Source organism: Myotis myotis, unplaced genomic scaffold, assembly GCF_014108235.1.
Source record: "Myotis myotis isolate mMyoMyo1 unplaced genomic scaffold, mMyoMyo1.p scaffold_m19_p_16, whole genome shotgun sequence".
In the NCBI taxonomy this organism is placed as follows: Eukaryota; Metazoa; Chordata; class Mammalia; order Chiroptera; family Vespertilionidae; genus Myotis; species Myotis myotis.
In genome coordinates, this window is record NW_023416320.1 from 1,531,915 (window position 1) to 1,544,411 (window position 12,497).

At 54.1% G+C, this 12,497-nt stretch overlaps 1 protein-coding gene across 1 annotated transcript in view; it reads left to right on the forward strand.

Annotated features, from left to right (window-relative positions):
• The window catches only part of FAM135B (family with sequence similarity 135 member B), a 50,079-nt gene extending 41,308 nt beyond the window's left edge, over positions 1–8,771 (forward strand). Inside the window, exons 13-19 of the mRNA XM_036338394.1 lie at positions 728–894; positions 1,777–1,868; positions 2,466–2,563; positions 4,197–4,348; positions 6,002–6,112; positions 6,819–6,932; positions 7,824–8,771. Coding sequence (XP_036194287.1) covers positions 728–894; positions 1,777–1,868; positions 2,466–2,563; positions 4,197–4,348; positions 6,002–6,112; positions 6,819–6,932; positions 7,824–8,029 — 940 coding nt within the window. The 3' untranslated portion in view covers positions 8,030–8,771. The remainder of the gene's footprint in view (positions 1–727; positions 895–1,776; positions 1,869–2,465; positions 2,564–4,196; positions 4,349–6,001; positions 6,113–6,818; positions 6,933–7,823) is intronic.
• Positions 8,772–12,497: the final 3,726 nt, after the last annotated feature.

Genomic DNA, 12,497 nt, shown 5'->3' on the forward strand with positions numbered 1-12,497 from the left:
TACATTACGATTCATAACAGTAGCAACATTACAGTTATGAAGTAGCAATGAAAATAATTTTATGGTTGGGTCACAACATGAGGAACTGTATTTAAAGGGCCAGAAGGTTGAGAACCACTGGGTTAAGTGATTGGCCCACAGCCAGTAAACATCAAAGCCGAGGCCTTGGCAGTGTGGCTCCTGAGTCCTTGCTCCTAACCACCACCTTGTCACATAACCACGCAAAGGACCCAGTAACCGGGGGAAGGGGCGTTGCAGGCAGGCAGACCCGAGTGCGCGAAGGCACGGAGACCAGGCACCATCACTCCTGCAGGGAACTAAGAAATGTGTTCGTTTTGGAGGCTGAGCGATGGTGCTGGAGAAGCAGGTGGAAGCCCAGCCATGGCGCCTTGTGGGCAAGGCCAGGAAGCGTCCACTCTGGAAGGACTCTGTAAAGCTTGTGCGGCTCCTCGGAGCGGGCGGAGCCTCACCCGTCCTGCTCAGTGCAGGGACCGCGTAGAAATGTGCAGAACCCACCGGAGTGGCCTTTGGTTTCCCGGGCCCTTTCCTGCCTCCTTGTTCAGAACAAAGCTCCCCTCAGCAGCATCCCCCTGCGGCCACACATCCAGCCTCTGCCACTCGGCACATTCTTCCTGTAGATGTCCATCGCGCCTGCATCCCGTCAGCTCATCCCCCGCTCAACGTGCCGTGCAGGGCGGGGCGTGCGATTAATTGGTGTGTTCTCCAGTTTCTATCAGGCCAAAGAGAAATTTAAAAAAGAACTGAAGATTGATGGATTTCTGTACAGTGACTTATCGGTACTAGCTTCTGACATGCCGTATTTCCCACCAGAGGAAGAGGAGGAGAACTTGGAGGACGGGATTCACCTGGTAGTCTGTGTCCATGGCCTGGATGGTGAGTTCCAAAGAAAGCTGTCTGACATGCAGACTTGTTGAGAAAATAAAGTACAAGAATGAGTGAGTGAATGGAATGAAGGAATGAGTGGATAAATGGAATGAATGGAGTTAATGAATGGATAAATGGAATGAGGGAATGAATAAATGGAATGAGGGAAGTAATGGATAAATGGAATGAAGGAATGAATAGAGTACACGAATGGATAAATGGGATGAAGGAAGGAATGGATAAGTGGAAGGAGGGAAGGAAGGGAGGGAGGGAGGAAAGGAAGGGAGGAAGGGATAATGGAGTGAAGGAAGGAATGGAGTGTGTCCTTTGCTCCTCCCTGATCAGCAGCGGCTCATTTCCTGCCCCCGACGGTCCCTATGGAGCAGGTGGTGTCCATGGCCCTTACACCTTCATGACTGTCTCCAAAGGCCACTGTTACTCTAGTGTAGACAACTACACCCAGCCTGGTCCACTTGGGGGCCCTGCTGACTACCTGTCGTTGGCAGAACTAGACAAGCTTTGTGTTAAATAAGACACTTAAGAGGGGACTTGTAGATGGCACGTTGTGTCATGTCAGCCGTTGAGTGGTGTCACTCGCAGAAAGCCCTGAGCAAACAGCACTGGCTGTGGAAGAAGGGGAGGCAGTCCGCCTCCAGCTGGTCCTGTGGGGAATGTCCACAGCCATGTGTCTGTGGGGCAGGGAGTAATGCCATGGAGGGGGACTTCCGAAAGGCCCTGATCCTGTCGGGGAGGGGTGGACTTGTTTCAGTTGTTTATATCATCTGCCCGGCTAACACCGTGGTACATGTGGGAACGGGGGGAGGAGAGCCAAGTCCCTAGTGTGTCCGCTTTTGTGTTATTCACTTTGGGTGGGTTTGTCCATCGTTTTAGGGAACAGTGCGGACCTCCGGCTGGTAAAGACCTTCATAGAACTGGGGCTCCCTGGAGGCAAACTGGACTTCCTGATGTCTGAGAAGAACCAGGTATGAGGACACAGACCTCAGAGCGGGGGATCCCCGAGTCAGGCCTCACATGAGCCCCTGAAAGTCACCAGACAGTTTGCGGATGCGCAGTAAGAGGGGGCTTTGCCGAAGAACACGGGCAGGTGCTTATGGTCCGAGAGAAAGGACTCGCTTCTCCTTCAGGAGGGTGAGGAGAGAGGAAGAAGTGGGGGCATGGGAGCCGGGTGCCTGGGCCTTCTGACCCACTGGGCATCAGGGTGGGTGACAGCTCGGAGCACCCGTGCCTTGGACATCTGTGGGTCCGCCCTGGGGGCTGTCCCTGTCCCTGGTGTCTGTGTGACTTCTCGGCACGTGTTTCCTCCTCTGTGACACGGGACAGCGATCCCAGGGGACTGCATGTGCATCTCCACCTTGTCCCTTTCTCCTTGTCCGTCACCCCCTGACTGAGGAGACTCTGGTGTCCCCGAGTCTCTTCACTGGGGTCCCAATCTGTGAGCCCTCGATAGGGAGTTCTAGTCCATGACCCCAGCATCAGGCCCGTTCCCAGCATGCACCACGGTGTGGATGGAGGAGCCCGGCCTTGCTGGCCCCGCCCACCCATGTCCTCTCCTCTTCCAGATGGACACGTTTGCTGACTTTGACACCATGACGGACCGGCTGCTGGATGAGATCATCCAGCACATCCAGCTGTACAGCCTCTCCATCGCCCGGATCAGGTGAGGGAGCCGCGGGGAGCGGGCTGGGGGAGGGGGTGCCTCTGAGTGTTTGCTCTGCACAAGATCCACAGATGCCTTCTGTACACCCCTGGGGTGAGCTGACGGTGATTTTAATGGTATAGATGGCCCGGCCATGTGGCTCAGTGGTTGAGCGTCGACCTATGACCCAAGAGGTCACGGTTCGATTCCCGGTCAGGGCACATGCTCCAGTTGTGGGCTCGATCCCCACTGTGGGACGTGCAGGAGGCAGCCAATCGATGATTCTCTCTCATCGTTGTTTCTCTCTCTCTCTCCCTCTCCCTTCCTCTCTGAAATCAATAAAAATATGTTTTAAAAAACTCTAAAAGATAATAATGGTGTGGACGGCGTTGAGAGCGGAGGGGACGTACCCACGTGCACTGTAGTGTGTGCGGGAGAAGAAGCGTTTGTGGCTCCCAAGGAAGAGACTTGGACTGGGTCAGATTCCTACGTCTGAATGTTGGTTCTCCCAACGCCCAGGAGTCCGACTCTGGGCTCCACCACGGAATCTCTTCACGGGTTTCTGTCCCTGCGCCTCTGTCTGTGGAGCGGGGCCGGCGCTGAGCTGAGGGGGCAGAGCTGGGCGGCTGCCCTGCCAGGAAGGGGTGTCCGTCGTGTGCTGCCTCCGTAGCAGATGACTTGCTCTACGCCTGACACCAGGGAGGGAGAGCTAACACCTGCCCTTGGGGTGTGGGGCGGCGTGGCGAGCCCTCAACGTGCATCAGCCCGTTTAGACCTCAGAGGTAAAGTCTCAGGCCCTCCTCCTCACAAGTGGGGGCGCAGAGGCCTCCAGGGGTCAGGGGCAACCACAGGGCATGCTGGGAAGAGGCTGGAGGTGTCCCTCTCAGGTGACAGGGTTTCCATAGTTGTTGTTGTTGTTATTATTCCTCACCCGAGGATATTTTCCCATTGATCTTTGGAGAGAGTGGAAAAGAGAGGGAAAGACAGAGAAACACCGATGTGAGAGAAACACATTGATTGGCTGCTTCCTGCACGAACCCCAACTAGAACCAAGGCCAGGGAGGAGTCTGCAGCTAAAGTACATGCCCTTGACCAGAATCGAACCCGGGACTCTGATCCACAAGCCAACGCTCTATCCACTGAGCCAACCTGCTAGAGCCATAGTAATTCTTTAAGTTGAAAATAATGCTGTTTTGGATCTGTGGTCTGTGGGACCAGGACTGGAGCATGTAGGATGGGTGTCCACCCATGTGGGCAGGGAGCAGGCGGTGGCGAGTGCCTAGCAGGCGAGTGAATGATGAGTGAATGACAGGGGAAAGGGACCTCATGGGAGATGGGATTGCATTCTGTGGATGACCAGGGCGGTTCAGTGCTCAGAACGGACACCCAAGTGGACGAGAGAAGACATAGGGACGGGGCCGGGAGCTGGGCAAGATGCCCACATGTCTCTCCGGACCACAGTGGGCACAGGAGGGTCCACTCATGAAGACCCGGCTGGCGCTCACCCCGGCCAGAGCTTGGACACCTGGTGGGGATGGATTAGTGCCCCAAACCGGTGGGGGGTGCAGGGCGCTGACCCCGGCGCTCCCTGCGCGGGACCCTCAGGCGGGGGGGCCTGCAGTCGCACTCACTGACCCGAGTTCTCTCCAATCAGCTTCATCGGCCATTCTCTGGGCAACATCATCATCCGCTCGGTCCTCACGAGGCCCCGGTTCCGCTATTACCTCAGCAAGCTGCACACCTTCCTGTCGCTGTCCGGGCCGCACCTGGGGACCCTGTACAACAACAGCACCCTGGTCAGTACAGGTGAGACTCTCCCACGCCGGGCATTGCCCAGAGTTCATCCGGGGCAGAGGGGAGGGGAGGCTAGGGGCAGACGCTGCTCTTTTTAAAAATATATATTTTTGTATTGATTTCAGAGAGGAAGGGAGAGGGAGAGAGAGATAGAAACATCAATGATGAGAGAGAATCACCAATCAGCTGCCTCCTGCACACCCTGCACTGGGATGGAGCCCAAAACCTGGGCATGTGCCCTGACCGGAATCAAACCATGACCTCCTGGTTCATAGTCAATGCTTGACTACTGAGCCATTCTGGTTGGTCCAGACGCTGTTCTTGATGGGACCCTGTGAGTTTGGAGCCTCCTCCAGCATGGACGGTGGAGAGAGGGCTGAGCTGAGAAAGGCGGCCTTTGGTTTGTGTTGAATGAGGTTGGACTGGATGGACCCAGGACCTCTTCTGCTTCCAATTTCCTGGGAACAAGGAGGTGATGTCCCTGGGGTGCTAGCTGGAAAAGGTTCAAGAAGCTGATCGTGAAGAGGAGAGAGCATGGGAGTCTCAGTTCGTTGGGGCTGCTGTCGCAGTCACCATGGACGGCCACAGACCTAGAGGCCTGGAGTCGAGGTCTAGGCACCCCAGCTTCACTGTCTAGTGAGGGCCGGGCTCCTGGTTCATGGATGGCCCTCTTCTTGCTGTGTCCTCAGTGGCAGGGAGGGAGCTCTCTGGGTCTCTTCGATACGGCACTAACCCCATTCAGGAGGGCCCCACCCTCATGGCCCAAGCACCTCCCACAGGTCCCACCTCCAAATGCCATCACATTGAGGGGTTAGTTTTCAACATATGAACTTGGGGAATACAACATTCGGTTATGGCAGAGGGGAGGGGAGGCCAGAGGCAGACTCAGCCAAATGCCTGTGGGGGCGGAGTCTATAGTAAGGGCGTTCAATCACATCACTCCCATGACAAGCCTGCCGTCAAGTTCTAACCCAGACACTCAGTGAGGACTCTAGCCCAGACCTTTAGTCTTTGTGCTGCTGCGTTTCCTTAGTTTTAAAATGGACCGAATGTGTGTATATATGTATGGTTACATGTATGACATACATGTGTATGTGTGTATATGTCTCTAAACACACACCATATATATGATATGCATATATGATACACATTTACATGGCAGTAATGATCACATATGTGCACATTGTATCTTGTTTATGTCCTTGCATTTTTATAAAAAAATTGTGGTGGTGACATGATGCTCATACTCATCTGTGTCAGTGTCGGCATAGCCACGGGAAGAGGAGGGACTCTGAGATGTGAGGTTGACTTTCGCTTTTTAGACCCTAACTGGATCTGTAAGGAGCATTCTTTATGCGAGTTTGTATTTAGGGTTGGTTCCTTAGCCTGGATTTAGGGGCAGGGACAAGCAGATCGGAGAGTGTGGGAATTTCAGGACTCCGCAGCCTGCCGCCATGCTGTTTCACAGGGCGATTTTGTGTCTCTGTCCCCAGTGTGTAAGGTACAGACATCCCCTCACTTCCCATGCGTTTGCTAAATGCCTGCTGCCCTCCTCTGTTTATGTTGATGAAAAGGTGCAGTTGACTGTTGCTCTCCCCAGTTATTTGCCCCCGTGTGTGTGTGTGTGTGTGTGTGTGTGTGAGTTTGGTTTGGTTTGGTTCCCAGGCTTGTGGCTCATGCAGAAGCTGAAGAAGTCGGGCTCCCTCCTGCAGCTCACCTTCAGGGATAACGCCGATCTGCGCAAATGTTTCCTCTACCAGCTCAGCCAGAAGACAGGTGAGTGGCTCCCCGCGCGGTGGGGCCTGAGTGTGAGCTGAGATCCAGTCCGACCCGCTGGCTTCCGCCACGCGAGGTGATTCACTCACAGGAGGGTTTGAGCGGAGGCACAGCCTCTGCACTCCCAGGAGGCCCAGAGCCACCGGAGAACTCAGTCTCCCTGTGGCGGGTGAAAGGCATCACCCCCGGAGCCCAGGTGTGCGTGCGGGGGTCTCTGCAGGATCCTTTCCGCGCCTAACCGCCAAGCTCGGGTCTGGGGGCCACTCACAGCCCCTCCACCAGGTGCGGGTCCACGACAAAGGGCAGACAAACACGGTCCCTTTATGTTGACAGCGGAGGCGGGTCCTTCCCGGGCAGCCCCTCCGCAGTGAGGAAGGGCCCAGCGGTGCTGGAGGCCCCTCTGTCACTGGAACGGGCAGAGGAGGAGCAGAAGCTAGACTGGCTTCCCCTGTCCGGGAGCTTGCTCTGTGTGCCTTCGCTTCCCCCCGATGAGCACCACCACCCCCCCCCCCCCTTTCCTGTGGCACTAAAGCTCCAGCGGCAGATGCTTTGCTCGGCCTCGCAGACCGGAAGGCCCTCATGCACCCACACAACCTGGTGTCAGTCTGCTCGCCCGCTCGCCCTCTCTCAGGGCAGGTGCACAGGCTGTGTGATCGGAGGACGCACCCTGAAATGCCAGGTAAAGAGCACCCCTGGCTCATTGCAGGTCTGCAGTATTTTAAAAATGTCGTGCTGGTGGCTTCACCCCAAGATCGCTACGTGCCATTTCACTCCGCCAGGATCGAAATGTGCAAAACCGCCCTCAAGGACAGGCACACAGGTAAGCCCCGCCTCATTCGCACAATCGTAAAAACAAACGCAAAGAAAAAAAAGAAAGGAAGAAAAGAAAAAGCAAACGCAGCCCCGGCCGGGTGGCTCAGTTGGTTCCCCTGCACCAAGGTGGCAGGTTCCATCCCAGGCAGGGAACATACAAGAATTAACCAATGAATGCACAGGTAGTGCAACAACAAATCGATGTTTCTCTCTCCTCTCCTCTCTCTCTCTAAAGTCAACCGATCAATAAATAAAAAAATTAACAAGCAAACATTCAGCTCTGGCCAGGTAGCTAGTTGATTGGAGTGTGGTCCCATACACCAAATGGCTGCGGGTTCAATCCCAATCAGGGCCCACACAAAGCAAGCCATCGATGTTCCTCACATTGGGGTCTCTCTCACATCGATGTTTCTCTCTTTCTAAAAAAATAATTAGAAACATATTCTCCGGTGAGGATTAAAAAAATAATAATAAAGCCCTAGCCATGTGGCTCTATGAATAGTGCATCAGCCTGTGGATGGAAGGGTCCCCAGTCAATTCCAGTCAGGGCACATGCCTGGGTGGTGGGCTCGATCCCCAGTGTGGGGCGTGCAGGAGGCAGCCGATCAATGATTCTCTCTCAGCATTGATATTTCTAGCTCTCTCTCCTCTCCCTTCCTCCCTGAAATAAAAGTATAGATTTTAAAAAATAGTAAAAGCAGACGTGCATTCATGAAATTTAAACTCTGCCTAGTGGGGCCCATCAAACGTTCCGCCCAGGGATAGGAACCCGCCCACACCCAGTGTCTCTCCAGGTTCCTCTGTGAGTTCCCCTAAGTCTGCCTGACCCCTACATTCACCCAGTGAACATTGTCCCCCTAAGTTCAGCCTGCACCCCTGGCTTGCTCCCTCCCCGCAGGGCCTGTTTATGCAGAAATGATCAACAACCTCTTGCGCCCCCTGGTGGAAGCCAAGGACTGCACACTGATCCGGCACAACGTGTTCCATGCGCTGCCCAACACCGCCAACACCCTCATTGGGCGCGCAGCGCACATCGCAGTGCTGGACTCCGAGCTGTTCCTGGAGAAGTTCTTCCTGGTGGTGGGACTCAACTACTTCAAGTAGCGGCCGGAGCCGCCCGGCCCGCCCAAGGCCCACCGGCGGGAGCTTGGCCCTTCCAGCGCGGAGCCGAGAGGAGGCCTGAGGGACGCAGGAGGGCGGACCGGTATCCAAACTTCCATTTGGGAGGTTTGGGAAAGCCCGGAACCACAGGGATCAAAACAGGCTTTGCCCCAACCTGTCTGGCCACCTGGAGGCTCCTCCATCCGAGATTCGCTCTAGAGAAAATTCGAGAAAATAAAGCCACAGAACTTGGAGCTGGGGAGCCCGCCCTTGTAACCCGCAGTGGTTGGCAGGGGTCAGGCGCACTCCACCTTCACCAGGCGTGTCCAGCGGGTGGCTAGCGCATAGCTTTATCATTTTTCAAATTAAAGTACCTGCAAACAAGCATTTCAGAACTCAGGTTAACCTCTGTGCGGAGTGAACATATTGGTGTAAATTGGACCCTCCATAGCCTCCATGTGCCACCTTGTTCAAGAATATGCGAGGCCTCGCTCTCCTCTCCTGTTTTCTCAGCAAGGGGGAAGGAATGCTTTAGAAACCCCAAGTCCACGGCCTCCCAGCGGTGTGTGTGTGGGGGGGGGTGGTGATTGCAGGTAGGGGGGTAGAAGTGATGCTACAGAGGAACCTAGAGAGAGCTGGCCCACTAGCTGCCTTCCTACTCCTCCAGACCTTGCTCCATGCATTATTGAGATGGCTCAGTCTGTCCGTGGTCGGGAAGATGGACTTCGACTAAAGCTGGCAGAACGGGGCGCCGAGACTGATGTTCACGTGCGTGGCGCTTGGGCGGGTGTACTTCCAAAGAAATGCTAGGTCAGCATTGCACGCAATTGCAGAAAATTAAACCCATGAACGTGGCCAGCGGCTCCTCCGTCCGTGGAGGGAGAAAGCATCTAAATGGAGGAAAGCTGGATTCCACAACCTCAGGGGAGCTCAGGGAAGGTGCTGGGTGTCTTTCAATAGCAACGTCGTCTTGCCTTAGGGAACTAAAGGGCTAGGGAAGGTCACCATGGATTAAAAACAACAAAAACCCTACAGGACAGCAGGAGCAATAGTGAGATCGGAGGGAAGGACCATGGTCGGGGGCAGGGTTCTGCATGCGTTATTGGTAAGTGGCCTAAGGGATAGTTTTGAAACTTACCAGAATGTTTAATCAGGTCCCTGAGACTGAGTGCACGCTATGGGCTAAAGGAAGCCCAGAGAACCATGACTGAGGATGCAGGGATGACTAACACAGGGGACCTTTCTGCTGGAGGCGTGAGAGCAGACAGAGAACGCTGAGCATGTCATCATCCCAGAACCCTCCTCCTGCTTCGGCAGCATTCTCAGAAAGTGTGGAAACTGGCCCCTGACCTCAGGCCGTGAAGCCAAGCAAACGCGGGCTCGCCCCTCCCGTGGCCACAGCGTGGCGTTGGCAACCCCGTGCAGAGGCTGGAGATGTGTGCAGAGGCGACTTTGCAGGAGAGCAGAGTGGGCCTCCAGAAAGAACGAGAGGGGGGCAGGCGATGGATGATCTGCAAAGGCAGATCCCACCAAGGGGTGAGGGCTTCCCTCGGGGCCTCACTCTCTCATCTGTTCTTTCTATCTGGGGGGCAAGGGGTCCTTTGGGTATTAAGTTCCCGATGGGCATAGACTCCCCTAACCATGAGCAGTGCCAGCCTCTCCCAGGAGGGATTCGGTTCCTGCAGCGTAGCGCAGGCTGCTATACGCCCTGCCTGGACTAGCGCCCCAGCCAGGGCAGGACCCCAGGCTTGTAGCAACTTCTCCTTTTCCAGCCGGAGGGGGAGTCCGTGCATTTCACTGTGTGCTCCCACTTCCATCAGCACCGCGTCATTCCCTGGTCGTCGGAAGACCGACCGCATCGCCGCTGGTCAGGGTGACTCTGATGACTACTGTCCTTCCCCAAAACCAGATGCCATTTTTAACTACAATCTGCTGTCTGGACCTCGCGAGAACTCGTGGCAATAAACGTCCAGCCGCATGGGGCGCCTCTTTTTTACAGGGGAGCTCCGCTGTCTTTGTAACCCTGCTCTGGCCTCTGAGCATCCATTCTAACTTTAGAAAGTCCATCTCTGTATGTAAATAAGAGTGCCAAGTGTCACATGTCTTGCCTCATTTGAAAAGGGTTTTTTATGTCTCTTTCTATTGAAGTATAGATACCTAATATATATACATGTGTATATGTATATATATACATATATATACACACATAATATATAAATATATAATGTAAAACAGTGACATTCTATTATTGATGATAAAAATTATAAACAAAATGCCTGCCAAGATAATGGTCTAGTCTGTTGTCATTCTCAGCATCTTTTTTGTTTTTCTTTTTTGTTGGTTGGTTGGTTTTATGATTTGGTACCTTTGCCAGAACTACTGAGACATAAAAATTACTGATACTGAAATAAAAATGTGAGGAATGAATGAATGAATGAATGACTCACAGCAGGTGCTAAATGGATCTCGACAAATCCCTAGGCTAGAAGCCTTTCCCCTGCAACAGGCTTTCTCCCTAGGGCGCCGTTAACCGCTCTGCCCAAGGACAGGCCCCCTCCACAGGGGACACAGGCAATGCAGCCTGTGACTGAGGGAGAGAGCTTGGGGAACCCTCCCTGGGGAGACCCCGCCCTGGAGCAGTGCCTGTGGCAGAAATTCCCGTGGCCTCTAGAGGGCGCCCAAAGCCTGACAAATAGCAAAGTGCTAGCTCAAGCTGGCGGTTCCCTCCCTGCCTCTAAAAGTGTGCTAGGAATCTGAGCAGGAGAAGATAAAGATGAAATTGGTTTTTGGAAACAAGAAGAGAAACACTGAAGTCAAAAAGGTAGACTTAGGGAGAGGTGGCCTGACTTTTTAGGATTTCCAGCTGGGATGAACTGGAAGCATGAATTCATTCCCATTCAAGCCTCAAGCCCCCACTGGGTGTGCTGCGTGCAGAGCTCAGAGCTGGGAGAAGGAATTATGCAGAAGGAAGGCCGCTCTCCTTAACTGAGGCCACATGGTACTCAGTCCGCAGTTCGACATTTGCTTTCTCAGAAAGGGCTGCCCAGACCCCCGTGGAGGACAGTACTCCCTAGTTTCTTTCCAAGGAACAGCGCAAAGGGAATCCTCGGAGGTGGGCAAGACCATTCTTTTTTTTAACAAGCATATGCCACTCAGTCACAGAGCTCACAGAAGGGCCACCAAGATGGGAGGTCGAGTGTCCTTTGCCTCCACTGTAGGGACTCCCTGACTCACCCAGCGCCTCACAGCGGAGGTGCTGTTCCCATTTAATAGTTGGAGGAACTAAAACCCAGAGAGGCTGGGACTTGTCCAGGGCAGCACAGCTAGGTTCACTGTTGTCACCCACCACTGTGTCCGCCACAGTCCTTCTGAGCTGCTGGGAGCGCTTCTCCCAAAGCGAGGCCATGGCCCCCGGGGTGTCACCCCCCACAGATGGTTTCCTGTTTGTTTTTGTCATGCAAGTGTTATGCCCAGATTTCAGGATCCCCAATAGACTACCAGGGAGCCAGCCGAGTCCGATGCAAAAGCAGATAGAGTCTTTATTCGAGCTAGCTCGGCTCCCCGACCACACTCGCCGACGCAGCGGCAAGCGGCAGAGAGAGAGAGTGAGCTCTGTGGGGAGAGGGGTTTATAGGGGGGTTGGAGTAAGGGAAGGAGAGAGGACTGTGGGCCCTGCCAATTGGCCAGGCTCAAGTCTGGGTCTTGTTACACAGGATGTGGTTGTGTCTATGGCGCACACTTCCCTTGATTGTCATTGGTTAGTTTAAAGAAATCCTAGGTGTGGCTAGCAGAGGCTTGGGCTTCCGGGAAAAAGCTCCTTGCCGAGCACATGGCTAAGGCTGCTGCCCAAAAATGGAGGATCCGGGGCAAGATGGAGGGCGTAGCCCTCGCCGTTTCACAAGTGCCCACGCTGATCACGGAGGCACCCACTTTAAGATGCTGTGTATAAGCACATGTCAGCAGGACCCAGCAAAGAGCCAGGTTGCCCCCCCCCCCCCCAGGTGCCTTTGTTTTGGAAATCTAGGTTGATTTCACTAACTATTTGGGCAACTTGATTTTTTCTCTTTCTGCATTTTAAAGTCCTGCTCTTAAGTTTAATCACAATACAGAGTGAGACCGAGATATCCAGGCCCCCATCCTTGCCCCAATAAAGGCAGAACCCAAACCCATGTCCTCTCTCCCCCACTTTGCTGTGTGGCCCCAGGTGTGCCATGTACTTTCCAGGACCTGTGAGCAATACCCCCCTCCCCCTTTTTAAACATTATTTTTCAGTTTCCTGATGGTTATTGCTGAGGTGCCTCTTGCAATCAGAACCACAAGGGCCGGTCCAGCCTTACCCTGGTCATCTATAGGCTGAGGCGGCACACACACTCCCCTCAACGGCCTCAAATGGCTTTCCGTTTTAGCTGGAATGAAGCCCCGCATGGCTTAGAATCACCGCTCAGAGACACCTCCTTGACCACTCACCCCA